The sequence below is a fragment of the Nothobranchius furzeri genome, chromosome 5 (genome assembly GCF_043380555.1).
Source record: "Nothobranchius furzeri strain GRZ-AD chromosome 5, NfurGRZ-RIMD1, whole genome shotgun sequence".
Classification (NCBI taxonomy): Eukaryota; Metazoa; Chordata; class Actinopteri; order Cyprinodontiformes; family Nothobranchiidae; genus Nothobranchius; species Nothobranchius furzeri.
Window position 1 is genome coordinate 37,025,687 of NC_091745.1, and position 24,941 is coordinate 37,050,627.

The following is a 24,941-nucleotide window of genomic DNA, read 5'->3' on the forward strand; positions in this document are numbered from 1 at the left end:
ATCCCCCTATAGTTGGAACACACCCTCAGGTCACCCTTCTTAAAGATGGGGACCACCACCCCGGTCTGCCACTCCACAGGAACTGCCCCCGATGACCATGCAATGTTGCAGAGACGTGTCAACCACGACAGCCCTACAACATCCATAGTCTTGAGATACCCAGGACGAACCTCATCCGCCCCCCGGGGCTCCGCCTCTGTGTAGTTGTTTGACTACCTCAGCAACTTCTGCCCCTGAGATTGGATAGTCCATCCCCAGGTCTCCCGGCTCTGAATCCTCCTCGGAATGCGCATAGGTGGGATTGAGGAGCTCCTCAAAGTATTCCTTTCACCGTCCGACTATAGCCCCAGTTGACGTCAGCAGCTCCCCATCCCCACTGTAAACAGTGTGAGCGAGTTGCTGCCTTCCTCTCCTGAGGCTCCGGACAGTTTGCCAGAACCTCTTTGGAGCCGATTGATAGTCTTTCTCCATGGCCTCACCAAACTCCTCCCACGCCCGAGATTTTGCCTCGGCAACTGCCACAGCTGCACCCCGCTCGGCTATCCGGTACCTGTCTGCAGCCTCCAGAGACCCACAGACCAGCCACGCCCTGTAGGCCTCCTTCTTCAGCCTGACGGCTCCCCGAACCTCTGGTTTCCACCAGCGGGTACAGGGGTTGCCACCACGACTGGCACCGGCCACCTTGTGACCACAGCTAGCAACAGCCGCCTCAACAATCACAGAGTGGAACAAGGCCCACTCGGACTCAATGTCCCCCACTGCTCTCGGGACGTGGTCAAAGCTCTGCTGGAGGAGGGAGTTGAAGACCGTCTTAACAGGTTCTTCTGCCAGGCGTTCCCAGCAGACCCTCACTATGCGTTTGGGTCTGCCAGGTCTACGCGGCATCTTCCCCTGCCATCTGATCCAACTCACCACCAGGTGGTGATCAGCTGACAGCTCCGCTCCTCTCTTCACTCGGGTGTCCAAAACATACGGCCGCAGGTCAGATGATACGACTACAAAGTCTATCATCAACCTGTGACCTAGGCTGCCCTGGTACCAAGTGTGCCGATGGGCATTCTTATGTTCGAACATGGTGTTCGTTATGGCCAAACTGCGGCTTGCACAGAAGTCCAACAACGAAACACCTCTTGAGTTCAGATCAGGCGGGCCGTTCCTCCCAATCACACCCCTCCAGGTCAAGCTGTCATTGCCCACGTGAACATTGAAGTCCCCCAGCAGGACAATGGAGTCCCCTGATGGAGTACTATCTAGCACTCGTCCCAGGGACTCCAAAAAGGGTGGGTACTCTGAACTGATATTTGGCCCATAAGCACAAACAACAGTCAGGACCCGTTCCCAGACCCGAAGGCCCAGGGAAGCTATCCTCTGGTCCCCCGGGGTAAACCCCAACACACAGGCAGAGAGTCTTGGGGCTCACAAAAAACCAACCCCAGCCCTCCGCCTCTCACCCGGAGCAACTCCAGCAAAGGAGAGTGTCCAACCCCTCTCAAGGACTTGGGTTCCAGAGCCAATGCTATGTGTCGAGGTGAGTCCGATTATATCTAGCCGGTACCGCTCAACCTCTGCCACAAGCTCCGGCTCCTTCCCCGCCAGCGAGGTGACGTTCCATGTCCCAAAAACCAGTTTTCTTGTCCGGGGATTGGACCGCCAAGGCACCCGCCTTGGTCTGCCACCCGATCCACACTGCACCGGACCCTTCATGTTCCTCCTGCGGGTGGTGGGTCCACAGGTGGATGAGCCCATGTATCCGGTTCGGGCTGGGCCCGGCCGGGCCCCATGGGCAAAAGCCTGGCCACCAGGCGCTCGTCCATGGGCCCCTAACCCAGGCCTGACTCCAGGGTGGGACTCCGGTAACCCTCCGGGCCGGGTACTCCGACTCTTCAATTGTACATCCATGAAAGATCCTGGGAACCGTTCTTTGTCTCACCCTTCACCTAAGACCAATTTGTCATGGGAGACCCTACCAGGAGCACAAAGTGCCCCAGACAACATAGCTCCTAGGATCATTAGGGCACTCAAACTCCTCCACCACGACAAGGTGACGGTTCAAGGAGTTAAAGATTGAAATCTTCGGGTCTTTGGAAAGTTGCACTATTTCATTTGTGTTCACTGGCAGGTGACACGCCTAAACACCATGAGGCCAGTCTGCAAATACAACCTGAAACTGCAATGCACAAAATAAATCAAACGAAATACAGGAATGATATCAGGAGGCACGGGAAGCTTCCGGGTGGCCTTGATCCTCGCAGCATTTGGGACGTTTCTGTGGTTTTTGTGCTCTCCTTGTGCATGTGTGGGTTTTCTCCACGGGTTTCCAACCACAGCCTAAAAGCATGCGTGTTAGTTTAATGGGTAATTATAAATGGACCTTAGGTGTGTGTGTGTGTGTGTGTGTGTGTGAGATGGATGAATAGGGCCAGACAGAGAGATTTAGTTCTCTAACAAACAAACAATGGAAGAGTGATTTTATTTGAATTTTTTTCAAGCATTAATGTAAAAATACTGTTTACAGAGGCTGATCTTATCTATATACTTTATTTTACTTTGTTTATTTCTAAAATTAAAGCTTTCAGAGCTTTACTTTGTTCCTGGACATGTAATAATCTGCTGTATGGTTACAGATGTACATTTAAATCTAGACGTTTCAGCTCACTTGAGCTCAGAAACAAAGGAAATACATTTAAAAGCTGAAAGAATAAATATTCAGTGTCACTGATGGCAAAGACACGAGACACATTGTGCTTCTCTGATTCATGACAAAATGAGCTGCAAACAGTGTTCTCATTACCAAGAACAGCAGAAGAAAAGGCCACGCTGGTAGAACAACCTGTAAACGTCGTAAAGAGATTACAGGTAATCACACAAAAAGACAAGAAAACTCTCCTTGACATGATGTAATTAAAGCCTGTTGTCTCCCTTTTGACTTAATATTTCACTCCAGCAGCTTCTTCGAGCTCCCATGAGATCCTTCTGAAAAGCAACGTATCAAAATCTTCGTGAGTCGAGTGAGGGAGAAATAGAAGCTGACATGCAGCATTGAGCTGTCAAGCCTTCAGCCTGGCAGATTACCGTTCATGCCTGAGCAGAAATGATGCATTATGAACAGGCTTTGGTATGACAAACAGCATTCAGTCAGACAGGAACTTAAACAATTATTCAGTAATGAGACAAACATACCTTGACGGCTCATGATGGAGAACAGCAACCCAAAGTGAAGGAACACAGCTCAGTGAGACACTCAGATTCATCTTCAGGCTCTCAAATCCCACAGAGGAAACAGAATTTTCCAGGTCTGATATATTTAATGCCATCTCAAACTCTGGGTAAATATTTTTATATAAGAGTCAACTGAATTTTCTAGAGGAGTAACTGTAAAATGTTGGACCCAATCCACAATGCTGGGAAAATCTTTACAGATTTCCTCTGTTGTTGTTGCTTTTCCCAAACCAAAATGTTTTAGATCAGCAAAACCATTCCGATATCAAAGATAATCCGAGTAGAGGCAAACATCCATTTTAAAATGATGAATAAAGAAGGAAACACCATTAAAGGGACTTTACAGAGTTTTGAATTTTTATGCTCGTGATTGCCCTCTCAGGCCAAAAGCGTAATGGCAGCTTCAATAGTAGGCTCGTGCACGAGGCGCGCATGCTGTACGTGCACACTCCTTAACGAAAATAACAGCTGAGACAGTCTCGTATGTGTGTGTGTGTGTGTGTGGCCCGGAGGACAGAGGACAGGAGAATGCGCAGCTAATTAATTAAATAATTTGGTTCTGTACCTTTCTCTTCAGCACAGCCGACAAAGGTTTAAGATGGGTCAGTCCTCCTGCATGCTCAGATCATTCCCTTCCCTTGCTTGAAAAATTGTTCCAAAATGAAAGTTGAACCCACATCTTTTTTATCTGTGAATTCAATGCCGTTCGGCGAGTCTCAAATAAAAATTTGGGCATCTTACTGTCAAAAAAATACCATTAATGTAAAAAATAAATTCTAAATAAATTGTTTACTTCCAGAATCAAACCCAGGTCTTCTGCACGTGAGCCCACTGTCATACTGGATGAGCTATAGCACCAGTGGTGTTGTCTGTATCTGTAATATTTATTTTCCTGATGACAGCTGAAACAATGTTCAAAGAACGGTTCGGAGCGAAAATGGCTATTTTGTTGCTAATTTGCAGGAAATATCTAGAAGAAAGTAGCTAAGGGTCCTCAGAAATGTAGCTAGGTTTGTCACTAGGCGTTAGGAACAGCGACAAAGTGGCACTGCTTCTCTCTCTGCTGCTAAAGCTACGGATAGCAAATGTTACGGGCTATGCCTGAGCGTGAACGCGCATGAAGCAGCCTGCTCGACCCGAGCATCTCTCTTTTTCTGTGATTTAACAGAAAAACAGGCAATCACAGTAAAAATGCCAGGGCTCATTCTACAGGACCAGGGCATTGCAGGAGAATGTATGAAGAAGACATTTATTATTTCTATACATGTTTTGGCTGTCAACCTTCCATAATGTCCCTTTAAACTATGAAAGTGCAAAAGGAATTGACTCCTGAAGCATGGATGAATCCTGGTTATCCACATTATTAGGAAAGCTAAGGTGAGGGTCACTAGCCACACCCAGGTCAAATTACTGCCAGACCTGTAGAGGTAATGAATCACCCCAGTGAAACCAGTATGACAACAACCAGTAGACTAAAAGGTCTCAAAAACTTAAACATCCTATTTTTAAGTATATCTGCTTTACAGCATTGTAGGACTCACTTGGTTCAGCAGTGTGTGTGTGTGTGAGTGAGTGAGTGAGTGAGTGAGTGAGAGAGAGAGAGAGAGAGAGAGAGAGAGAGAGAGAGAGAGAGAGAAAGAGAGAGAGAGATCCAAGGGCAACACTGATGATGCCCAGGGCTTTTGAGGCAATTTTCAGTGGACCGATGAGACATGAACATCCTGGACGGTGTGTCCCGTCACATCTGCTGTCAAACTAGCTCTGCCCTTCAGAAACAGAGCATCACACCAACAGTCCAACATGGCGGAGGTAGTGTGATGGTCTGGGACTGTTTTGCTGATTTGTTGGATGATTTGCTGTGTTTGATTAAACTCTGCAAGTTTTCTTTTTCTGGTCGTTACCAAACAAACCTGGAGGGAAATATCTGACCTTTAACCCTTAAAATGCCATCTGTGCTGGAAAACCCTGGAAAAGAAGGGTGGGGCAAATTCCTCTACAGGTGTGAGACTCATTACCAGTTATTACAAGTGCAGATTGCTATTGTTATCTCCAGGAGTGATGCAGCCAGTAGTGACATGGTTTGAGGAATGCGTTTAACCCAAGACATGCAGAATCACACACTCACAGATCTTATGGTAAAAAAAATAATCTTTATTTTAAAATGGGAACTGAAGGTGCACTGGAAAAGCCCAGTGGAGATCGAGAACGGGAGTGCAGCGTCTGAGGAGGGGGGAGCAGATACAGGTGAGTCCAGGAAGGTAAGTCTAAACTCGGTGGGTACAGAGAATAGACTTACTGGGAGTAGGGGAGTGTAGGAACGAGGGACGGTAGGTTGGGTGCCGGGGTGAATCCAAGTGGGGTGTCCAGGAGAGGGAGCGAGAGGAGAGCAGGCGAGCGGGCAGGCCGGGCGGAATGGAGAACGGTGAAAGCTGCGTCTGGAAATCCTTTGGGGCACAGGTGAGTAATCCTGAGGAGTCGCAGAAGTCCAAAAAGGTTTTGACCTGGTAACGGGTAAGCACAGGGAAAAGATCCAAAGGTTCACAAAAAATCCTAGAAACACTAGAGCACAAAATCCAAGAGTCCCAAGAGGGCAGGAAACTACCAAGCTGTAGTGATCATCCGGTGTCGAGGAGCGTTCTCCATCCTCAGCCAGACCCACTGACAGCAAATCAGCTGCAGCTGGAGCCTCCCTCTCCTGAAACACACAACTCAAAGATGGGAAAATGAGAGGAGTACTCACCCCGGCACATGACAAGTTGTTAGATTAAAGGCTCAGCCTCTGTCAGTGCGCCCCAGGGCAGCTGTGGCTACATCGTAGCTCATCACCATCAGTGTGTGAATGTGTGTGTGTGTGAATGGATGAATGATACACTATAGTGTAAAGCACTTTGGAGTCCTTACTCTGAGAGGCGTTATGAAAGTGTGGGTCACTTTATTTGTTATCATTTACTTGTTCAGCTTGGGTTTAACAGCTTTTTTAAACTAAATTAATAAAAAATGCATTTTAAAATTGCAATTAGTCTTTTGCCAACTTGTCTTTGATATTAAATTTTGTTTGCTGATCTAAAACAGACAAAGGTAAACTTTACTTATAATGCATTTGCTGTGGTCTCTTGTGAGACTACTGACACAACCCATCAGCCCTTCAATCCTGTAGGGTTGTTTAAACAGCTGTTGGCAACAGGTGAGATATTAAAGGTCAACTTTAGTCATATTTTTAATAAATTTGCAGTGGTCTCTGGCACAAACAAAGGTCTGTGTGCCTATTTGAGGATGGAGAACTCAGCTGGAGGAGTGGCTGAACACGGCAGGATTTGGAGTTTTATTTCCTGATGTTTGAGCATCTCATCTCTGATTGGCTAACAGCAATGCAACTACACCACTTAGCTCCACAACGTTGATATTTTATCTTCACAAAGAAAACAAGCATGAAGGTGTTCTGCCATGTTGTGGAGTTGCTAATGCTAAAGGTTAGCTTCTACTAGCTGAGTTGTTCTCTGATGTTTCCTGGACGCTAAACCAGCAGCCTTCCCCGTCATGAGCCAAGACGGGTGAGTCCGAGACTGTCAGGTGGCAGTGTGACGTAGATCTGTCAGGCTTTTCTGAACAGAGCATTTTTTTACTATTTTCTATCAGAGGCTAATGCAGGAGGTAGGTGTAGGAGACTATTTCATGTTCAGCCTGCATGAAAAACACATAGTGACTGATTATAATCAGAAATAATAATTAAGAATGTTTGGTTTCAGTGAAGTCGACCTTTAAGTGTGACAGAAAAGCAAGTTGTAGAGATTTAAAGTGAGCAAACAGGATTCACAGCACAGTGCATAAATCTCTGAATGCACAAGAATACACAAATTATTAAGTGGGACTGATGTGATTAATGATGTCACAATAAAACAGGGTGACTGTCTTTCTACTGTATTTTTAATATTGAATTAGCCACACGATTAACACCAATGGCAAATTAGAATGAAACAGATACTGTTTAAAAGAGACAGGCCAGATTTTTGGCCACTCCTGTGGTGAGAAATGCTACTCATCATCGTCCCAACTTTCAAAATAAATGTAGGGAGAGTTTTAATATCGAAGTGGTAACGTAGAGTGTTTTCTCGTCTCTCTGCCGAGCTGCAGCTTTGCCTAAAAGACTGTTAGCTGTTCTGAGAGACAGCTGGTAACCATGGCAGCGGTTGATTCAGCATGACTGACAGCAATCAGAGTCCTCTTGGCTGGTTGTCTCTCACTCACACTAAGATGTGCCGATGCTTTGGTTCATTTTCTTCCCTGAATATTTTATCACCTGATTTATTTCTATTTAAATATTCCAATTCTTTTAAATACCATGCATCACTAATTAGACCAACTTTAAAATGGAATTCACAAAATTTGCATCAATTTCATTTATTTCCTAAATGTTTTTATTCTTTTATAATTTCCCACATGAGAAGTGCTTTTGCTTGAAGCAGAGAAGAAAGCTTTATTTGTAGCAGTAGCTGCAGTCGCAGCTTAGCCTAACCCTCGTCTGGTCTCAATCTTTCTGACGGCCCACTCTGAAATTCCCAGCGTGGTTTTCCCCCCACAGATGTTGTGAGCTGAACTTCAATCCGAGGGAAAAAGGGATTAGAGTCTGGCTGTAGAAATATGGCCTTGCCTCCTGAAGACATAACCGTGCTAAACACCGCTCAGTATGATCCCTTTGTAGGGAGTCCTTGAGACCAGCTGTCAGAGCTGGAAGCCTTTGTAGTGGACTTGGGGAGGGGCAGATCCCTGTCATCAGGCTCTCATCTGGATACACTCTGGAAAATGTTAAGAGTCAGACGGGTCAAAAGGATGATGTCTGCATGGGTGGCACGTGTGCCTGCGTTGCTTCTGCTCCAGTGCCAACCACACACGTCAGTCCGTTTCTGTCTCTAACCGACTGATTCATGTCTACCTGCAGGCCAGCAGGGGGGTGGAGGTGACCATGACCCGGTTACAAAAACGAGACAAAGGGTGAAACAAGGGCAAGGAAAGACAAGGCGAGTCTTCAGAACACAAGGGGAGAGGCTCGTGACACAGAAATATGCTCGGAGAGAACAGCATAACATCATTTTGACATCCCAAACTGCATGAGCTTATTCAAGCTTGCAAATCTTTCTTTTGAATCTTTCTGACATTATTTCTGGCTTTCTGTTCTGATTCAGTTACTTGGCCATGCATCAGGTCAGTGACAGTGAAGTGACACACACACACACACACACACACACACACACAGGAGAAGTTAAAAACACTTGAAAGAAAACTACGTGATGATATGGTCATTTGTGCTCAACGGGTTCAACTTTGAACTGTAGTTCAGGACAAATAAAAGCCGTAACAGTAGTGATTTTCTGTACTTAATGCAAACTGCTGAGTCACGAGGTTTTTCTTTAGACTTCTTCCTCTAGACCAGCTCTCCTCGCAGCTCGAATGGGAGATCATAATCATTCTGCGGCGGCTGAACATCCATTAACTGCCTCATTCTCTCGATACCCTGTCAAGAAACAAATTGCACCCCGGTTACCATTATGCACCCGCTGAAGCTACCGTACATCATCTGTGTTTATTTATTTTCCGTTCTCACTAGGATTTCACACAGTGTAATAGAAGGTGTTTTCAGGGATCAAACGTAAGGGATCTCATTGTGTCGAGATAAAACGTTGAACATCATCAGCGACCCGCGCTTAAACTGCTGCTTTACCGGTAAAAGCACCAGAGCTGTCCAAATGTATAATAATGATGATAACAACAATCATAATCCGGTAATTATTCTATTACTGTCATTAATGTTAGTAGTAGTAGCGTTCACTAATTATGACATTACTTAGTCACGTGTTTCTGTTCATAAATCCATAAATATGTGACAGCCAAACCAAAAGTCTGCAGGACAAAATCATGCTGCTCCCTGCTTTCAGACAGGTTCCTGTTCTTAAATCTACATTTTTACATTGTGACCTTTAAATGTTGAAAGACACATTTTATTTTAAGTTAAGCATGTGCATTTGTCAGGGACTCTTATTATGAAAGGGGTTTCAAAGGAAACTCATCTTAGTTTGGTGCAACTGATGCTGTCAGGATCATTTAGTCCCTTCTCGGGATTCTTCAAGCAAAACTCGTAAATTCTGTCTTACAAGCAAAAGGAATTGAACTAGCAGGTCATGAGTTTTACTGACAAAAACACAGAATATTAGGGAACATCAGAGTTAGCTGACTCTGCAGTAGTGATGGGAATTCCCACTCTTTTTAGAGAGCCGCTTCTTTTGGCTCAGCTCACCAAAAAGAGCCGGCTCTTTCGGCTCCTCAGATTTTCTGTTGCGTAGGGAACATTAATGACCAAAATAATGCTAAACTATATGTTAAATGATTGACTCATGTAAAAAAATGCAATATATCAAATATTTATCATTTATATGGATTTAATAACTGAACACTTTAAGAAATCTCCACTTTCCGACTGCTGGCGCTCATTTTCTCACCGTCTTCGTCACACTCTCCTCTCTCTCGCTCGCCTCCCTCCACCCGCATGTGCTCTGCTGTGTGTCTGAGTGTGATCCTCCCTCTTCCCCGCCCCTACTGCTCTGTCTGTGGACAGTCTGGGCACGCAGTTACACATGTTGACCAATCGCCTGTAGCTTTCACCAAAGCAAGAGGGGAGGGGGGAGGGGACGGCTTCCAATGACGAGCCGGCTCCCGTTGTTCCCTTCAAAGAGCTGTCTCTTAGAGCCGGCTCGTTCGAGACCGACACATCACTACTCTGCAGTCGCTGCTTTTAGATAAAACATCTTAGATCTGTTTTCTTTCTTCACAATGTGCAGATGAAGAAAGTAACTTTTGCTCAACAAATTAATATAATTTAAAACACAGTAAGAGAGCTCACATTAAAAACTTACCATGGTGACAAAATAGTCAAGTCACTAATTAGTGTATTAAAGTTCAATTAGTTTCAAGTTATAATGATAATCATAGCTATTTTACCAAAGAAACCATTAAATCCAGTAACTACTTAATCCCTAAATGTACCAGATCGGCTCGCCGTCCTGTGTCTGCCAAATACGTCACAGTAGATGATTGGCTGAATGTAAGACTTACGGAAGTTACGATACCACGTTCGCAAAAGTTACGTCAGCAAGTTGACAATGAAGATTTTGATTGGTCTGAACACATTCACGATTGTAGTCTTAGCGGTTGTGGTCCTGTAGTTCAAAAATCAACACTTTTCAGAGAAAATACGTTTGAATTTCCAAAAGAAATGTAAAATAAAAGCAAAGATATCAACTGATAAACGGTGACCGTCAAAAGCTCTTGATTTTGATGAAATAGGGCTAAATAAAACACAAGAACTTTATAGAAAATACAGCAAGCAACATTTGAATGAATGGATATGTTTACTTAACCCACAAAGGAAATAAACGGATGCACTCCACATTAATACAAACACACATGGCTTCACGTATCAGAACTGTTTTTGGCAGTCTGATGTTGGTTTGATGTAGTTTCACATTCTTTACAAAACAAATGTAATGTTTGTTTTATTAATAAATTACAGTTATATGGAAAACAACCAGGAATTTATTACCAACACTGCTGATGTCTTTCCAGAACTTATGTGTGAGAGCCGAGTGGGTTTGCCGTAATGCGACGTCATCAGCAGGCGCAGGACCGCGAGCCGATCTGGTTCAGACACCGTAATGTTTTCTAGACTTTTACAGACCTGAGGGTTGGCTGGTGGTCTCCAATCCTTTCCTTGTAAGGTTGATCTTTGATTGGACAAAAATGGAGGGGAGGGGATGGAGGAAGGCAGCGTGTCACGATATGCTCCCCAATCTCTTACATCCTCATAAAAATGACTGTCAAAGTTCCCAGGCATCACACCTTCAGCCCATGGAATGAGATCAAAGCAGACAAGCGGATCATTAAAACTTTCAGCAAGAGATCTTAGAAAAACAGCCCCTATTGAACAGTCTGCGTTCTTGTCGACTGTTGTCTTTTTTACTGGGATGTTTATTTCTGGGTCTCACCTAGATCAAGTATTTCCTCAGGGTGTGGACTCAGAGGAAACTGGTAGTTGCCAGTGGGATAATGACGAGGACGAGAATCCTCCTGGAATGAGTGAACAAAACAAAAAAACAAGCATCAGAGTCTCACTGGGTCCTGGATGTTGACTAGCTGGGGACACATCATTGGGATAAAATGCAACTATTTGGGGACATATAATGGAAAATCCACATTTTGGAGCTTTTAATTTAATATTGTTATTTCCTAATGAAAAAAACATGTTTTAGAAAGCATTCACGCATTTTTTTGTTACAGCTGCAAATTTTGAGTTTTACTTTGAAAATCCTGTATAGTCTTAAACTAGTCTCACCATCATGCCCTGCTAGTCTCCGGTCTGAAACCTGTCTCCCCTGGCCAGTGCTGGATACGTGGCTTAAGCTTAAGCTTAAGCAGAAACTGTGAGACTTTTTCAATCGTAGCATTCAGCTTCAGCTCAAACTGTACGACTTCCTCGCAGAGCAAATCTCACGAGTCATGTGCTCACACTGCCTGACGGCTCACACTGTACGTCTGGTAGCAACACTTCGGACCTAAAAATATGCTAAAAATAGCAGTTTTTATGCAACATGCCAGTCTATTTTTGTTGTTGTTGATGTCTGTTGTCCTTCGGGAGTAGAAGGACACACAGGGATTTATGGGGGCTGGAGGAGGAAGACGAACGTAAGAAAGAAACAAAGTCGATGTTTTATCAGTTCATTTTGACATAAACAGGCTTTTTTGATAATCCTTGTCATTGTTTGCAAAAAAAAGCGTATAAATAAAAACAACCGACATGTGTTAGTAGGGAAATAGCTGGCGAGCCGTGTTGATGCATGTTTGCGCTTCTGCTGTGAGCGAATCTGGTAATTTTAGGGTCGCAGCCAGTTGCAGCCCTGCTTCAACAGTGGGATACGCTCACGAGGGACGAGCTAAATATCAAACACGCCAGACATTTGTGCGAGCTTACGATGGCTGATCGGCACAAAACTTGCCCAGTCTTGTAGATTGTTGCACGATAGGAAAATCGGCTCAAAAGAGAGAAAAAGTCGTACAGTGTACACCGGCTTTAGACAACTGGTGTCGTGTTGCAGACTTGGGGTTAGAGTGCTCAGGCTCGCCTAGCGCCTACGACACAGTTGTAGGCACATTTTGTCATAGTCTCTGCCCTCCCTCCCCTAGGTGCCCTGTGTTGGTGCCTCGGCTGCTGCTGTGGATCTGCCATTGTTGGGGCAGATGGCTCCCCTAATGGCGTTTCCTTAACTTAGCTTTTCTGGCTCATCTCAACTCAGCCCAGTGTTTTATTTTCTTTCTTATGTTGTGTGTGTGTGTGTGTGTGTGTGTGTGTGTGTGTGTGTGTGTGTGTGTGAGAACATTAGTGTAGTGGGTGGGGGGGGGGACTGTTGTTAAAATATTTTTACATTCATGGGGACGGGATGTTGGTATGTGGGGTCATTTTATTTTGTAAAGCACTTTGAGTTGCATTTCCTGTATAAATTGTGCTATATAAATAAAGTTTATAATAATAATAATAATAATATCAGCACCATGCTAAACAACAGTGAACATGGATATGAGGTTCAAGGTAAGAAGATCAACCACCTTTTTTACATGGATGATCTGAAGACCTATGCCAAAAACGATAACCAACAAGAGGGACTGCTGCAAATAGTCAAGTTCTTCAGTGATGACATCTGCATGCAATTTGGACTTGACAAATGTGCAAAGGCTACATTCAAAAATGGAAAACTCACATCAACATCAAACATACAATTGGACCAAGAGACTGTCATAATGGAGCTCAATCAAGAGGATACATACAAATATCTTGGGGTCAATGAAGGAGATGGAATACAACATGCTACCATGAAAGAAAAAGTAAAAAAAGTGTACTACAGAAGAGTCAGGCTTGTTATCAAGAGAAAACTTAATGCTGCAAATAAGATCAAAGCCATCAACATTTTAACTGTTCCAACGGTTACACACAGTTTTAATATCATCAACTGGCAACTTAAAGAAGTAAAGAAACTAGACACCAAGACCAGAAAATTGCTGACTTCTGAAATAATGCACCACCCAAAAGTGGATGTTGAAAGAATGTATCTACCAAGACTGATTGGAGGCAGAGGACTTACCCAACTTGAGATGGCTTACAGAACAACAACAATGGCATTGAAAACCTACCTTGAAACAACAGACGATGCCCTACTGATCCTCGTTTGTCATCATGAAGCTCGCAAGAAGCTGTACTCTGTTACAAAAGAAGCTGTACTCTGTTACAAAAGAAGCTATAAGATATGCACAGGAACTAAACATCGCAGAGGTGGCAAGAAAAGAGAAAGAAACAGTAACAAGCTTTGCCAAGAGGACCAGAAGGGAGGCAAAGAAATGGGCCCAAAAGAGGATGAGAGAAACATGGGAGGAAAAACCAATGCATGGACAATACCCCTTGAGAGTAAAAAAAGCTGATGTAGAACAAGATCATACTCATCAGTGGCTACGCAGTGCAGGACTGAAGGCAGAAACTGAAGGATTGTTGATAGCAGCACAAGACCAGAGCCTGTCAACGAGATCATACCATCACAAGATCATGAAAGATGGAACAGACCCCATGTGTAGAATGTGCAGCCAATATGAAGAAACCATTGACCACATTCTCTCAGGCTGCCCCACTCTAGCAAGAACTGAGTACATCCACTGACATGACAGGGCAGCAAGCTATGTCCACTGGAAGATCTGCAAACATTTCCATCTACCAGCTGCAGATAAGTGGTATGAACACCGACCACCAACAGTGACTGAAAACAACAACATCGCAGTGTTGTGGGACATGCCAATCAACACAGACAGAGAAATCATGGCCAACAGACCAGACAAAATCATCAACAACAAAGAAGAGAAGACCTGCCTCATGATTGACATGACCATCCCATCTGAAAAAATGTCACCACCAAGGAGCTTTAAAAGCTATCAAAGTACAAGGACCTGGAAATAGAAGTCACAAGAATGTGGGGGATGAAGACAACAACAATACCCGTCGTAGTGGGTGCACTTGGCCTCATCAAGAAGGGACTGCAAAAGAGAACAAAACAGATTCCTGGAAGCCCAACAGTCCAAGAAATCCAGAAGATTGTTCTTCTCGGAAATGCCCACATCATCAGAAGGACGCTTTCCATAAACTAACCCTGAAACTGCCTTAGTAAGTAAGTAAAAGTTTATTTATATAGCGCCTTTCACAGATATAAATCACAAAGCGCTGTACAACATGATAAAGATCAGGGCAAATACCTCTAACCAATACAAAGATCAGAAAAAACAGTAGCAGTGATAAAGTAGAAAATAAAATCATGAGTATAAACAAAGTGAAGGTGTGAACCCGAACAAAGCCATCTTTTTGAAACATTTAGGGAGGGAACGCCTGGATGAAAAGGTGAGTTTTTAGATGATTTTTAAAGACCTCTACAGTGTTAGAGAGACGGAGATTTGAAGGTAGACTGTTCCAAAGTCTGGGGGCAATGGTCTGAAAGGCCCTGTCCCCTTTGGTTTTCAGTCTGGTTCGAGGAACAGCCAGGAGGTTTTCAGATGTGGATCTAAGGTTCCGAGAGGTGGTGTGTGGGGATAAAAGCTCAGATAGGTAGCTTGGAGCCTGGTTGTTAAGAGCTCTATAGGTCAGCACTAAAACTTTAAACTGTATTCTATATTCTACCGGGAGCCAATGGAGGGACTGTAAAACTGGAGTGATGTAAGCTCGTCTGCTGGATTTGGTTAGGAGTCTGGCTGCTGCATTTTGGATGGCTTGAAGGCGTGAGAGGGAGGTTTTGCTGAGACCAGTAAAAAGAGCGGTACAGTAGTCTAAGCGTGATGACACAAAGGCATGGATGATTTTTTCCAGATCTGCAGTAGAAACCAGTTTACGGACTTTTGAAATGTTTCTCAGTTGAAAGAAACAAGAGCGGGAGATGGTTTTGATGTGTGAGTCTAAACTTAAAGCTGGATCAAAAATAACTCCCAGGTTTCTAATGTTGGCCTTGGCTGATGGGCAAAAAGACACAATTTCTTGCTCGATTTTTGGCTGAAGTTCCGGGGGTGCAGAGATCAGGGTCTCTGTCTTGTTAGCATTGAGGACAAGAAAGTTGCTGGACAGCCAGTTACTGATCTGGGTCAGGCAGAGTACAAGTGTGGCCAGCCTGACCAACTGGTGTGGCATAAAGGACATATAGAGCTGAATATCATCAGCGTAGATGTGGTAGGAGATGTCTGGGAAAGACTGAATGATGCCAGCTAGGGGAAGAATATAGAATGCGAAAAGTAGAGGCCCTAGAACTGAACCTTGTGGAACCCCGCATGTTAGAGAGGCAGTATATAAGAGAAGGTTTCTGACTTCACTGTGAATGTTCTGTTTGTGAGATAGGAAGAGAGCCAGTCTAGAGCAGAACCTGAAATCCCAGCCAGGGCCTTTAACCTGTTTAGTAGAACGTTGTGGTCTACAGTGTCAAAAGCTGCACTGAGGTCAAGCAGGACCATGACAGAACATGGATTGATTCTGGCACTTCAGTGAAAGCATACAAGTATACAAAAAATATAATAATAATAATAATAATAATAATAATTTGAAAGTTTTCCGCTTAGATTGCTCCAGTGTATTTATTTTTCTGTTCGGCTCAATATGAACTTGGAGGAAGGACACAACACTTCTGGGATGCCTTGAAAGCACGCCACTTGGTGCCCAATGGACACACACCTATCGCACCAACAGCGGCTAACGCTGCTTATATATTTAGCTAACATTATGTAACGGTTACGCATCTGTTGGAAAGCCAGGGTGATTGAAAGAATTACAAAACCTTCTCAGAGGTTTCTAACCAATTTGAAAGCTCTCTCATGAATGCCATTCACAATTTGTTGCTAACAATTGAGTCACTGGCTTGACCTCATGGACACACAGCATTCTTTTAACTCCAGGTTTCTACAGGAGCAGAGGAGGCTGCGGAATGAGCTGTAGATGTCTCTGGATGATGTAGGGATCTTGTTGGAGAACCTCTCAAAGCGTGAGGGAATAATAACAAAGCAAATTTAAATGAAAGCCAGATACCCCTAAAGGTAAACGAGGAGATTTATTTAAAGATAAATGAAAGATGAGTTGAAATGAACTTCAATGGATTTGTTCTTTTACCAGTAACAATGGTTTCTTTTAACTCCCTAAACAGTTTATGTCAGGGTTTAAATCCTTATTGGCCTTTTTAAAGAACAAAATGATAATTTCTCCAAGATCGATGTGTATTTTGAATGCTAATTACCAGTTATTGATCTTTGTTCTGTCTCTGCACGCAGCTAAAGGTTTCAATAGTTTATCCACTTTCCTTGTTGTGGCTGAATTCTCCGCCTCCTCCACTGCCACATCCGCTCGCCCTGTGCCTAACCTTTTTTCCTCTCCTCATCTGTTTAGTCAACCTTCTCGGCTCCTCTGCATAAATTCAGCTGCCCTTTTCCCTCCGTCTCCTCCTCTCTGCTCTTCCTACCATTGCGTAGCTCTCGTAGACGTTGCTCTCCGTTTCGGATCCAGAGTCGATGATGAGGGTGCGTTGAGCTTCTGTGTTGATTTTCTCTCTGCTCTCGTACTTGTTGGAGCTTCTCACAGTTGATTGACTTGACCTGCATGGAGAAATCTGATTTTGTCAGCTACAAGTTAACACTGGCGATAATTAGTCCCGAGAGTGAATGATGGGCGATGTAATGCATTCGGTATTTGGGGAAACGTGCTTCCTGCACACATCAGGCTTTTATGATGTTTGGGCTTCTTCTTGAGGTTTTGTGGCGAGGTTAAAGATGAAATAGATACTGGTCAAAGCATTTTCTTTTTTCTCTGAGCTGTTCCTGTCATTAGATCAGTGGATAACGGCTAAAAACACATACAGGAGGACATGTTTTATTTTCCTTCCATTGATCTGCGAGGCGTTGACTTACCTACTGTCTTCATTCTTCTGTCCATTCAGCACACTGCCCTCTCCCGCCCCTGATTGGGGAAACCGAAACAGGAGACAAAAACAGCTCAGTGGTGAGAAGAGAGGACCAACCAATCATGAGCACTGACTTTTATCAGAAAAATAAAGAGGGCTAAGAGTGAGCATGAATGGGTGATAAGAAAAACAATCCCCTGAAAGACTGAGAGGGAGACCTTGATGGTAAGGCTGATGAACAAACGGAAAGAGTCAAAAAGAGAGAATGAGGGTGGAAGGGTGAAAAGGAAAAAACACTCTGGTCTGTGAGATGAAAGATACGGACGCAACATGGAAGTGACAGTTTTGAGGGATGAACGAGGAGCGAGGTGTGGGCTTAAAGGATGAGCAACAAGGAGAGAAGACAGGACAGACGAATGAGATGCAGGGCTGACAATCACGCTGTTGCTCAGCGTAATCTCTTCAGAGTTCTGCTGTGAAACCAGAACATTGCAAGAGACAGACAGCAAAGAGCACTTCCACATCTATAGGTGAAAAGAAAATCATGGTTACTTGTTTCATCACGCCTGTTTTTCCACCTCCGTCCAAAGTAGCAGCCCAGTGAATTTAACACCAGCAGGACTCCAAAGACAACCGTAAACACCACAGTCAGATAGGCTGGCAGGCCTCCTCCTCCTGCTTTCAAACACAACCGAGACGGTAGAAAGGAATCAAAGTCAGACAGAAATAAATTGGCCAAAGAAAATGGAAACTTCTTGCAGCTGCCATCACAGGATTTTGTTGCAGTCATAAACTCACTTTCTGGGTGCTTCTTTGGTTGATCCTCCTCAGACTCGGATTTCTCTGAGGGGAAGGAAGCAGGACAGAAAAACACTTAACTGTGGGTGCTGTTCGGAGCTCTGAGCTAAGCTGGGGTAACTCCACACTGACCCTTGGTGGTGATGGTCAGTACTGCATCGTTGTCAGCATATCCACTCTCTCCTATCTGATTGAGAGCATTAACAGAGAAGTTGTAGGCGGTTTCCGGCTGTAGACCAGTAACAGTGAAGGTTGCTGCATCTCGAGGGACCACATCTGCATACAGGAAGCTGACTGACTGGTCCCAACGGTACCTGTCAAAGGACAAGCTCTGCCAAGTTCTGAATACGTTATTTTCTGTAAAGTATGTCCATCTTCTCATGGCATATGTACCTTATCCGAAACCTCTGCTCCAAGCCACCATTAAAACCAGGGATCCACTGCAGCGTGACCGAGTCATGGGTGACGCTGACTGGGCTGAATGACGATGGTGGATCTGGGCGGTCTGAGGGTGAAAGCAAAAGCATAAAAGTACAAAGTTCAAATGCTGTGTTGCTGGTGAAGGTTCTCAGTCATCCAGGTCACGATAATCCAACGTGGTTCCAATCAAGGCAACAGTTGTCTTCATTGGAACCACCTTGGAAAATGCTGAGCTGCTGTTTTATTTGTATCTCTAAAGCCTCCTGTGTTACTCTGCTAGCTAATGGATCGCTAACCCCCGTCTTTCCCATAAATCAGCATCTATCTATCTTCAGCTGATGTAGCTTCAGCTGTCTGAGGTGGTCGGGTAAAAAGACTCGACTAAAGGGAGTCAAAAAGCAACTCAAGTCCAAAACACCTCAGGAACGAGTAATCAAGAACACTTTAAAATATTTAGAGAAAATGTGAATCACTTACAGCCAAATCCTGAAAAATTGTGATATCTGAAAATTTTCTCACTCTTTCCATAAAATATATGAGCCCAAAAAAAAAACCTCAGGTGGAAGGACTCTCACCCGCTGAGGCACCGTTTAGAGGGCTCGATCAGGAGATTCAGTGTTGTCATGTGGGCTTTATTCTGATGGTGTTCCTGTGGATTTGCTTTTATGGTATGATTTTGAATTAGTGTCACAATGAAACCCGTTTCATGTCCTTTATGTGGTAGATCCAGTGTAGGATGCTATTGCTCTGCGTGTTCAAATGTTTAAACAGAAATAAAAACACTTTGTTCAAAAAACATGAGTCAGAAGGAATGAAAGTTACATTTTTCACAAACAATCGGTCAGACTCATGTAAGGATTTGTTTATTTGTTTAAATCTGTTTCCAGGCACAGGAATCCAAAGGCTGGTTAGACAGGATCAGAAAAGCAGACGAGCAAACCGATCTGAGGAAAACATGCAAGGCTGGCGAGCCTCGAACGTTGTCCCCTTCAACAATATGTAGCCCATCTAAATAAAACAAGCTTTAAAGGCCTGAAATAAATATCTGTGCAGCCTGTAAGGGATAAACAACCAAGGGCTGATGCCTCTCAGTCACAACGGCTGATTTACAAACTCTATCGAACCACAGTTAAGCAAAGAAAGTTGGCCTCCTGATTGTAATGGAATAAATATTGAAAGTATCAAACAAAAGAGACTTTTCAGACCTTCAGTTTGACATAAAGCTCCACTTCAGTCCAGCGGGTGAAAGGAAAGTAGATTCATTTGCATTCAGAGCAGAAAAAGCAGGATGTGGGGAGCAGAAGGAGAGGTGTAGTAAAGAAGGAGGAGAGCAGCAGCAGCCGCTCCCCTTGTGAATGGTTCCAGGCTGTAGACCGCTTTCCAAACGAAATCATTCCTACAATCAGCTCGGCTCGTGTGATTTCAGGGCACAGAGGTCAGACTTGATTGGACCTCATCTCCCACAAATTCACAAAGTGATAAGGAAGCATGAATTATCACCACGTCTGGCTAATAATGAATATTCATGTGTCGACAGGTGATGAAGGGGTAAACAGGGCCGGTATTGACGTGTATGTTTAGGGTTTTAGGGTAAACAGTAAACGGGTCCACCGGTGGCTGCGGGCGTTGTGAAAGCTGGTTGATTCGAGTGCTGCTGTGCAGATCCAACGATAGCTGGATGCAAGGGCGTCAGTTTGTTTTCAGAATTGCTGGGGACAATATAACCATACACTTGAGTGGGGTTTAAAAATTGCTGGGGACAATAAAGTAGGCTAGCACAGGGGTCGGCGGCTCTGAAGCCGCATGCGGCTCTTCCATCCATCTGATGCGGCTCTCTGTGTTTGTAAAATAATGAATGGATATTTAAATAAAATGCTTTATATTTTACTGCATAAATTTTACATCTGTATGCCAATTCTAAATGTAAAGATTGTCTGCGTAAACCTGAACAGGTCCAACCCGGTCTTACTGTGAGACCGGGTTGACGCGTCACGCTTGTGCGTAATCATATAGGCGCATTCTGAGCTGAAGAGGATGTGAGATTCTGGGATTCTCCTCAGATGGCTCCTGGATGTGTCGCCACATTGGAGACAGGAACAAGCGCTATTCAGCCAAAGTTTCATAATCAGGGAACATTTTCTAAGTGACAAGTCTATCTGAGAGACAGGGTTTGGAAAACACTCGCTTCAGTGGGAGGAACCTTCCCACATGCGCTCTGGTTCTCTGGGTGGCTCTGGGGTTAAACAAGTTTAATTGTTTCTCTTTGCAACAATCTTCACAGGAAGGCAAAACAGTTAAACGGCAGGTTACAGATATTTCCATTTGACTGTTTATTTTGACAGATGAACTCAAGGATGTTGCTTGGTTTGAAAGAATCACCCCGACGCACACTGATGCGCATGGATGAGCTGACATTTTAATCGTTAACGCACATCGCGGAGGTAAAATATTCCCATCAGAACATCAGAGCTTTATACTGGACACTGTGTTCAGCGCGGCTCGGAGCGCCCACGGTGGACAGTGGGATGAAGATCTGAGGGGTTCGCAGCGCAGTGCAGAACGGCGCATGCGATAAGATTTCCTCCCACTGAAACAGTCTGGAAACCCGGTCTCTCTGAGGGATGTGTCACTTGGAAAAATGTTCTTTTTATGAAATTATGAAACTTTGGCTGAACAGCGCTTGTTCCCGTCTCTAATATGGAGACGCATGACGCGTAGAGACATTTGATCACGCACAAAGTTTATGTGGAGCAGAAGCGGTCGGGCCACGGCAGGTGAAACGTTCCTAGCCTACATGAAGTGTAACTGTTTAATTGTAACATTAATATGTTACTGGACATGCTGGTCTGGTTGGTTAGACCAGTGTTTGAAGTGGAAAACACACACACACACACACACACACACACACACAAACACACACACACACACACACACACACAAACACACACACACACACACACACACACACACACACACACACACACACAACAATTAAAATATATGCTGATAGCGTGGACTAGAAGCCAGGTGATGGTTTACGTATTTAAATGATGATCAGGCTGCTGTAAAATGTAATCTCCATCCACATCCAGACACAATCATCCTCTATTCTTTCTCTAGTTGCTCTGCTCTTGTCTGGGCTGATGTAGCTGACGGTGCGCCTAACTAGCGGCTGATGCACATTTTACGCATTTGGAGAGGTGGGCTGGATGCTTTGCGTTTACTGGAAGATGGTCCACTTAACGCACGGGTGTAGACTACATATTAATGACAAATGAATGAAAATTAAATTGTGAGTTTTTACTTCATATTTTATAAATAAAAAGGACGGGGGAACACATTTATGACATCTTTTTAAACTAAATTTTCTAGCGCGACCTGCCTGCTTCACTTAAGTCACTGCTTATTAAGGTCCATCCAAAATTACCGTGGGAAATGGGTAATAATGGCTCTTTGATGGGAACAGGTTGCCGACCCCTGGTATAAGATCTGAGCTGGTAAAACAAAAATCTTCATCAGCAGGCGTTTTTTAAAGTGGGGGGGGGACACAGCTGCCAATCACAAATTTTGCCGGGGACATGTCCCCGGCGTCCCCGATTAAAATGACGCCTATGGCTGGAGGGTGCAAGGTTTAAGCTTGCCAGGAGGGTAAAGCACTGCAGCATTATCTGTGGAAGAAGTGAAGCGCCGCTACGGGCCAAAGGATAAGGGGGAGATAGGGAAGCAGAAGAAGTTCACTTAAAGGGCTGACTGACTCGAGAACAACAACTCTCCACGCTTTACTGAGTGGTAGAGATTTGATGATCCTCCTCACTTACAGCCGTAGAGCTGAAGAAGCCAGATAAAAGTTGGAATCCACTTCTGAATAGCTTCCAAATAGTAATTGAAGGAAAATATTGGTGTTTCACTGCCAAGTGTGTGATATGAATAATCTTCAGACACTGTGAGTCTTAAAAAGTGACTTTGATAATTTATGATTCCTTTAAAAGTAGTGGGGGAGATTTGTCCACACGGGTGCAAAAGTACACAACAAGAAACAGAATTCTGGGTGAATTAAAAAAGCTGGATTGAGACCATTTCATTTGACACAGCGAGACATCCTAAAATGTTTAACATAAATATTTTAAATAAAAGAGTCCAAGACTCTAAAAATCTGAGGGCCGTGATTTGCTTGCGGTTTAATGACATGAACACGTGGCTGCCAAGCATTACTTGTATTTATTTGAAGCGTTATTTTTGCGCTTCCCCCAAAACTAACAACGCGTCCTAACGCTGCAATATACACGTGACCAGCAGGTGAAGCTAACAAAACGAGTGAGACACTCACCATGGTGACTCCGACTCTGGTTTAGAGTTCTTTCACGCCATCTTCGACACCGCTGCTGTCTTTTTTCTGTCTTGATCTCAAAATTAACCAGTAATCAGCACTTTTATTGAAGCCATGTTTGTTTTGGTTGTACACACAAACCTGGCTCTTTTTCCGGTCTGAATTTCTAGTGCACCACCTAGTGGAACACTCCAGTACTGCAGGCAATCCTGTGTTTGAATCTGAATGCAAAACCTGTACTGTAGCCAGCCACTAGGGTCTCATATGTTCCAAGGGCCTGTCCTTATTCATGCTCATGGCTCAAACATTTTCTACAACAATTCTGCAGGATTTAGAAAATATCAGAGACCAAATGATTTGAGAGTGCTCTCTGAAATCTCTTTGTGCTCATCTGGGTGACCTACCCACCTCCCATCAGCATCCCTTTTATGTTTACACGGAAATAGGATTCCAGTAAAGGATGTATGCTTTCCAAAGTTTTAGGACTACACTGAAGGATCAAGTATTTGCTGAATGAAGAAATTATATCAAACTTAAAGAAACAACGGATGAACCAAAAATCCCCATAGATTTAACAAGATTTTTGAGGGTATGAGAAGCTGAATTTTTTACTTTGCAAGTATTATTTTGCAAGACAGCAACTGGTTGCTGCTGAATTCTGGAAAGAACCACAGCCACCTACAAAAACACACACCCATGCAAAATAATGGAAATGTATGCAGATACAGTACTTGTGCTGACGAGCTGGATGTCTAACGTGTCTTCCCCGAGTGAGTTGCGAGCTGTGCAGCTGAAAACAGCGTAGTCCAGAGCTGCACTCACATTTACCACTCGCAGCGTGCTGGTGTGGAAGGAGCCCTGCCTCACCGTCCTCTCCTCATACCTGCAACGTGAACATTCATCGCCCCCAACACACACACACACACACACACACACACACACACACACACACACACACACACACACACACACACACACACACACACACACACACACACACACACACACACACACACACACACACAAAAGCAGAAGCATTTCTGAGAGACAGACAGCAGAGGCACTGTGAATGTAAAAACAAACATTAAAGCTTATTGAAATAACAAGAAATAGAAAGATAATCGGTTCCATTTGACCAACAGCTAATCCAGTAGTGTGAATTCATCAATATGTAACAAAAATAGCTCAGGGCTACTGTTTCTGACCTAGGATTTGCCAAATCCATGAGCACTGCATTTTTTTCCCAGGAGAACTGGACAGGAGGAATGCCCACTGCCTGACATACTAATTCAGCGGTCACACTGCCATCCCCTCTACTTGCAACCTTCCTCCACTGGGGTCCTTTCTGGATCTCTGGCTTGACTGGTCAAGACAGGAAGCTCAGTTAGAAAAGCTCCGTAAGGCCATAGAAACGTCTCGAGACGTAAACGGGAGTGTTTGGATGCTCTTACACTGCACAACCAGTTGCACATTTGCACTGGCTGGAAGTCCTATGTCGTTGCTGGCTGTACACTGGTAAAGGCCAGCATGAGCCCGAGTCACCTCATGAATGGTCAGGAGGCTGGATTCGTCTTCCTGGGTCTCCTCTCCCATTTCCACCTCCTCCTCTCCCTGCGGAAGACAGAGTGAGAAGCCATAAGCGCAAGACAGCCGCTATCCCTCAATCCCCACTCGTCTTCCCCTTGGGGGACAACTGTCTACCTGTCTCACTGTGTAAGAGCAAGACAGGTAGCAAGACATTAGATCTTCAGGCCTTTATGGAAAAGGTGTTCATTGGAGCAAACTGTGACTGAGGACAGAGAAGGATGATACCAAAGGCTGGAGAGCCCCCAAGACAGGAGAAAAAGGAGTGGCCACGTGAAACAGGCTGGACTGCCAGAGGGTGGCTGAGACCGCAGAGAGCATCGGTAGACACAGAGACCACGCCACATTGACGAATGTGCCCTTTAGACACGCCGCCGTAATGAAAGCTATTTTTCTGGATTTGGGTTGAGTGTGGAGCAGAAAGGGGCAGGGTGGAGGGATGGTTAAGGCCAGTGAATCATGGAGCATCTGTGCATTTACAAAGCCTGGTGATAAACGGTAGGACAGGCAGAACAGTACAGAGGAAGCCAGACAGGAAATATAATTTAGGCCTTCTGGGTAGCTGTGTGTGTGTGTGTGTGTGTGTGTGT

The 24,941-nt window shown here is 44.3% G+C and overlaps 1 protein-coding gene across 1 annotated transcript in view; it reads right to left on the reverse strand.

Annotated features, from left to right (window-relative positions):
* Positions 1 to 5,349: 5,349 nt before the first annotated feature.
* Positions 5,350 to 24,941, reverse strand: part of nphs1 (NPHS1 adhesion molecule, nephrin) — a 75,589-nt gene continuing 55,997 nt past the window's right edge. Inside the window, 14 exon segments of the mRNA XM_070551915.1 lie at positions 5,350 to 5,439; positions 5,516 to 5,720; positions 5,822 to 8,728; positions 10,946 to 11,106; positions 11,253 to 11,334; positions 16,785 to 16,917; positions 17,230 to 17,278; positions 17,775 to 17,900; positions 18,021 to 18,065; positions 18,153 to 18,334; positions 18,414 to 18,525; positions 23,499 to 23,650; positions 23,973 to 24,129; positions 24,219 to 24,378. Coding sequence (XP_070408016.1) covers positions 8,639 to 8,728; positions 10,946 to 11,106; positions 11,253 to 11,334; positions 16,785 to 16,917; positions 17,230 to 17,278; positions 17,775 to 17,900; positions 18,021 to 18,065; positions 18,153 to 18,334; positions 18,414 to 18,525; positions 23,499 to 23,650; positions 23,973 to 24,129; positions 24,219 to 24,378 — 1,449 coding nt within the window. The 3' untranslated portion in view covers positions 5,350 to 5,439; positions 5,516 to 5,720; positions 5,822 to 8,638.